At 41.7% G+C, this 6,099-nt stretch overlaps 1 protein-coding gene across 2 annotated transcripts; it reads left to right on the top strand.

The window, feature by feature from the left end:
• The first annotated feature begins 318 nt into the window (after positions 1 to 318).
• Positions 319 to 3,024, top strand: MORN2 (MORN repeat containing 2). 2 transcript variants are annotated; one of them, XM_026049771.1, is made up of 3 exons: positions 319 to 373; positions 461 to 602; positions 2,822 to 3,024. In XM_026049771.1, the coding sequence occupies exons 2-3, from the start codon at positions 466 to 468 to the stop codon at positions 2,922 to 2,924; spliced, it is 240 nt and encodes a 79-aa protein (XP_025905556.1). In that variant the 5' UTR covers positions 319 to 373; positions 461 to 465; the 3' UTR covers positions 2,925 to 3,024. The 2 variants fall into 2 exon arrangements, with proteins under 2 accessions (XP_025905556.1, XP_025905555.1); XM_026049770.1 differs by having other exon boundaries at positions 352 to 602.
• The last annotated feature ends 3,075 nt before the right edge of the window (positions 3,025 to 6,099 follow it).

Here is a 6,099-nt window from a genome sequence, read left to right on the forward strand (position 1 = left end):
AAAACCAAAAACCATCAAAAAGACCAACGCCTGCCTTCCCCCTTTCCTCCTTTCTCCAACAGATGCGACGGTTTATAAAGTCTCCTTTGTCTTCCCCAACAAGGACACGTACGGTGAGGGAGGGAGGCCACGCGTTCCTCCAAAGAGGCCCAACTTGTTTATTTAGTTCCACTTCTTATCTGTATTGCCGTTATTTCCTGCCTCCCCGCCCCTTTTTCTTTCTTTCTGTGTTTCCCTCCTTGTTTCCCGCCTCTGCCTGCCCGCAGAAGGGCAGTGCGTGCGCACGGCGGAGGGCGCGCTGCAGCGCAGCGGCCACGGCGCCCACGCCAGCCCCGACGGCCTCTCCTACGTCGGCCACTGGGAAAGGGACAAGGTAGATTCCCACCCCGTCACGCCAGGACACCCCGCGTCCCACATAAACACGGACAGCGCTCTTCCGTATCCGCCGTCTCTCCTTAAGTGTAGATGAACGGGAAGGGAAGGCTGGAACACCCTTCTGGGGCCGTTTATGAAGGCGAGTTCAAGGACAACATGTTTCACGGAGCAGGGACTTACACGTTTCCAAATGGAGCCAAGTACATCGGGCTGTTCAATGAAAACAAGTAGGTTTAAAGCTGATGAGTCACAAAGTCTCTTCCAAGCAGTTTCAAGGAGTAAGCTGTGAAGTCTGATTAAAATTCACCTGGCATGGGAATATATTTCTTTTGATCAAGGAAATTAGCACCGGTGTCTGAGTGCAATGATTCCAATAATATGTTTTTCATGAGATAATCAGAAGTCCATGTTTTTTTTCATGCTTATCCCACCTTTACTTTTTTTTACCCAGGCTTTGGGCTTGCCCACAGTTCAGTTGACCTATTTCAGTTAATGTTTCAAGCTGTCTGCCTATAGGCTCATAAAGAAACAGTGCTGATTTGTGCTGATAGTTGCTCGTGACTTTTTTGTTTTATTCTGAGATCAAGTGAAAATTCCGAGATAAAAAAGAGATGAAAAAATGTGAAGATTTATTTTTATCACTCAGAATAAAGACTCTAGGGCTGCTCATATAAAGCAGCAGCTGAGTTAATTTCTACTGAATAACTGTTCGCAAGTGCCTTTGTTTTGAATTGCTAAAATACTGCCTTCTCCTAAACCAAAAAGCTGACATCGTATAATCCACACCCSAGATCTAATGAGTAAATTAGACATTACATCAGGACATTTTTGTTTATTCTTATTAATTTACTTCTTTTACAAATTTGTGAGGTTTGATTTTTTTTAAGTACTCCCCAGTCCTACATCTGAAATAAATCTAAAAGGTAAGCGTGTTGGCAGTGGTTAGTATTTCATCAGATAACACCCCTCCTTGCCCTTGTGAATAGCCTATAGCCATACTAGAAGTGTGACCAAATCTGTTTTTAAAAGACACCAAATTCAGTACTCCCTAGCAGAATGTAGTTGGATATAAAATGGAAACCTGTATAATCTCAAGCTATAATTTGAGGAGAAAGAAATACATTTCAATGCTTCAGAACAGGCCTAATGTTCTAATCTAGTGTAACAGATCTAATTTAAATGATGTTCCTACTACAGTGGCATGTTAACATCTGCTCAAGAGCTTCCTTCTTTGCTGTCATGTTAAATGCCATCTGACTTCTGCATGAGGACTAGAACTGCAAACAACCATCACTGTGGTGAAGAAATTCATCAAGAGCTCCCATATAGGGCTTTACAGCTGTTTTCTTCTCAAGACTGTTAGGGTAAAGCCTCTGTTCTCATGTCAAAAAGTATAGTCCAATACAGAAGTGCCAGCAGAGCACTGCTGTCACTGGTGCTTGTCGCTAGTATCTGATCCATAGAACAAAACAGCTGATGCTGAGTCAGACTTGTGATCTAAATTAAAATGCAGCAGAGAGCCCGTCTTTACCTACACTGCCATTTTCCCCTGAGGATTAAAACTTTTTCTTGTTTGACACTTATTTGTAGTTATTAGCACATGCTGCGCTCTGGCAGCCTAATGCAGGCTGTTTAGCCAAGATTCTGGTCTTCTAGTTTCCACCTGTGCACACAAGCTACTACTCACCAGATCACTACATTTTGSGGGGGAGAATGATATAGGCAGCACTGTGGCAACTAGCTGTGACTGCTAGGTGGGTTTGTTATTTATCTTTAAGGGAAACAAATCTCCAGTATGGGTTGAAAGGTTATTTTTTCCTCATTTGCAAGGAATTTTGGTACATAGGCATTTCTTCTTTCTAGCAGGTATAATTAGGAGCTTGATCACAGCTTTCAAAAATTGGTAGAGATATGTGCCTTATGAGAAGTGAAATCACATAGCAGTAACATTCTTTTCACCACAGGAGGCTGTAAATCCCTTCACTTTATCATAGCACCACTCAGACAGTGAGGGGGTAAGAGTAAGAGCATTTTTGTTGTTGTTGTTTTTCAGCGATAACACACTGAATGGTTGCATACATGTATACACCTTTAGGATGCCCCCAAAGGTCAGGATAAACTTCACAAAACTTGGTCCTCAGGAACCCTGAAACATGACAAGGACTATGACACTATTCCTGTGCAGGCTATGTGCTAGGAATATGGTGTAAATACATTTCTGCAAAGGCAGGAGTAGGTAACTTGGCTGTTTAACCCATATGCTTCACAAGTCTTCCTAGCCTCTTAGTCAAAAGTTTTATAGGCTACTATGTGGGAAGAAAATTAAGGCAGGTCTAGAGTAGGAACATTTTGATTCTTAATAATTTATCTAGTTGGTGCACATATTACCATGCTACCACAAACAGACTGCACGCTTCATTAACAAACTGGATTTCTGCTGTTACAGGCTGGAAGGTGAAGGAGAATTTATAGACGAAAAAGGAGTGGAGTGGAGCGGCAYGTTTCACCACACAGCAGCAGTGGGACTGAAGCAGAAGCTGAAAATGTAGCTGTATTTGGCACTAAYAGTACCACAGAATTAAGGCAAATCTTTGTTTGCATTTGGGGTTCAAACAGCTGTGAGCAGTTTTCAGTAGACACTCGTTTCCTCATTTGTTTATTAAAAATAACTTCTGAAGATGCATACACGAGTAATTAGAGTAAGCAGTTATTTGTCTTTGCAGTTTGAATGGATGAGACTTTCTAACTGAAAATCTTTAAGAAAGGTGAATTTATAAGTGCAGAAGTTAATGACTTTTTTTTTTTTTTTTGTCCTTGGGTGTCACAGAACGAGTGGTGGCAGGGGTGAGTGACAAATGCACTTCACTCGTATGAAAGAAATAATAACAGGATTTATTAATATGGACAATGGTTTCACGAGATTCTATGGCAAGGTCACTTATTATTCACTGCATGGAGGCTCAAGATAATACAMAATTATCTTGGGATACCCTCCCGTTGGGTCACGAGGTTCAGATTGGACCCCCTTGCTTTTCAGGCTCCTTCTGAGAGGAGTCTGGGTGCGGCTGGATCCAATCCTAGTCCCAGACCTGGTCAACGGTTTATGACTAAGGGTTCTTGTGCACAGTTACAGAGTAAAATTAAAGAAAGCGAGCGCGCTATGTTCACTTACCACAAATCTGTTGTGGGAAGAGGGGTCTCTCAACCTCGAGGAGTAACCTTGAGAGGCGTCCCTGCTCAAGGGGAGATCCTGCYGTGCAGGCCGCAGCCGTGTCAGGAGAGCTCAAAGGGCTCTCGGGCTGTCCACATATTTATAGGATAAGATGATTGACTTAATAGTCATTCTTTCATTTCAGAGGCCCATTGGCTAGTGCACTAGCCTTACCGCCCCTTTGRGATGCAGCCTTCAGGAATGTTATGTTGAGTCCAAGTGGCAGAAGAAATCAGGATGGTGGTGCCTACCAGGATTAGATAGATTGCTGGTGGTTAGCAACGGAACAGGGCTGCATGTAAGGTACAGGCCAGGTTGAGCTGGGAAAGGAGCGTATCCGTCACACTCCACCCCATGACTATAGTCAATCCATCTTATCATCACAGAGTGGTGGTACGGTCACCTCTTGCCTCTGTGCCATAAATAGCGTATCGATAATTCTCTCACTCACAGGTTAGTGGTAAGTAAACATTTTAGCATAAAGTATTGCTATTATGAGCACATAATACACCTAATAACAGTAGAGCTAGTAACATCACAATTGGATGAAGCATAAGATTAAAAATTCCCGTTGCTCTTGTTGACCATCTGAGAAGAGTTTCCCACCAATGGTGTTCTCTATCTCTGTTTTGTTTAACTCTTAGATTGCTATAGCTGGTCCTAGTTAAGCAGCCTTAACTTGGTTGAATGATGAATCAGTCATTGATAGATACACTAACAATAAACAAAATACAGTTAATACAGTAATTAGAGACTTTACAATTTGCATTAACATGGCTAAGCAAAAGATTGTTCAGTTTGTTATTTCCATTCCCATATATCATACTGGCAATACTTAATTCAGAGGGCATTTAACAATGGATTGCATTAACTTTAACAAGCATGGAACACAAAGCATGATCCAAAAAAAAAGATTACAAATAGCACTGCAGCAACAACCCACAGTCCTTTTAGTGAAGGGTCTCTTTTGGCTGCCGGGAGGTCCATGGTATCGCTCTTCCTCTGGCAGTGAGGGTATCGAAGATGCTGCAGCAGGCAATGCTGGCCAGAACCACTGCGCTGTAACCCATCGTGGTCCTCGATCTGTAGAGACACAAGCATACCCTCGTCCCTGTGTTATTAAAGGTACAGGTTTTCCCCATCAGAGTGACTCAGAGTTTCGGATTTTCACTAAAGCTGTACTTAGCTTTTCCTGAGTGATAATGCCGAAGTGTCTTTGCACTGGGAGTACGTTGTCTGTTTCTCGATTTAAAATGTTAGGTACATACAGGGCCTTTTGCAACCGTTCCTGAGGGGAGTATCCCCTGAGGATGGGTTTTTGTTTGTGTAGCATGGTTTTCAGGATGCCATGGGCACACTCAACAATGGCTTGACTCGTAGGCGAGTGAGGGATCCAGTGCAGTGTTTTATACCCCACTGTTGAAATAATGCTGCGATTGAGTGAGAGGTATATGCAGGCCCGTTATCTGTTTTAGCCTGGGCAGGTATCCCACAGTAAMACCRTTAYACAAGGAAYACAACCTAWGATACAAATGAATAYTATAAACAAGAATAACAGTTCTAGTAACAGCTTTTGTAACCAAGGCCATCTCTATTTGCATTGTCCAAATGGATCCCAGTTGTCATCAATCTGTTGTTCAGCTTCATCTTCAGGATCCAAGTCTGTTCATTTTTCAGCAGTCTCACAAAACAGCTTTTAAAATTAGAGGGATCATCAGCCTTGCCCTGTACAACTTGATGTAGTTTTACAACAGGTCTAAGCACTGCATGTTTTACTGCATGTAATATTAGCTGCTGATATTGTTTAATTATCAACTTACGCACCTCTATTTGATCCCAGTCTGGTTCTTGGGGCAACATAAAATGTTTTCTCCCTAGTATTTTATCTCTCATTTTCCTCTCAAGTTTTATTCAATTCCATTCAGAGTATGGTATTGAATAAATACTTGGGTGCAAGTAAAGTATTCAGAAGCATTTTTAAGTAACTGACTTCTTCCAATTCATTAAATCTTCAGTTGAAAAGGAACTTTTACATATACAAGTGTTTTCTCTGCTCTCAGTGCCTGATGTAGTGGAGCCTGAATCACAGCATTTTGCTGTGCTTGAGCCCTGCCTGCAACTGGACTCAGGTCTTCGCTTTATTCTTCCTTTTTTATCATAAAGGAATTATCATCAATTCTCCTTTTCCCAACAGACCATCAATTGCACATCCTCTTCCCCATCATCTACTTACAAATGGCCTTTCAAACACTTTTCTCTGTACTGCAAGCCAAACAAAACTGAGATACCTTCCTTTTGTCCTCCATAATCATTCAAATCAGTTACCAAAACCATATTCCCTTCTAACATCTTCAAATCAGATACCAGCAATTTACATTTCCATTTTGTTCCATGATCATTTTTCAGGAAAAACAACAAATCTACATATGGGATTTTATCCCACTTGTCCACTTATTCTTCCTCCTGCAAAACAACATGTTACAAAAGGTGCTATATCTTAAAGTTACATTCTT

Source organism: Nothoprocta perdicaria, unplaced genomic scaffold (genome assembly GCF_003342845.1).
Source record: "Nothoprocta perdicaria isolate Ctin4 unplaced genomic scaffold, notPer1 scaffold_615, whole genome shotgun sequence".
Lineage (NCBI taxonomy): Eukaryota > Metazoa > Chordata > Aves > Tinamiformes > Tinamidae > Nothoprocta > Nothoprocta perdicaria.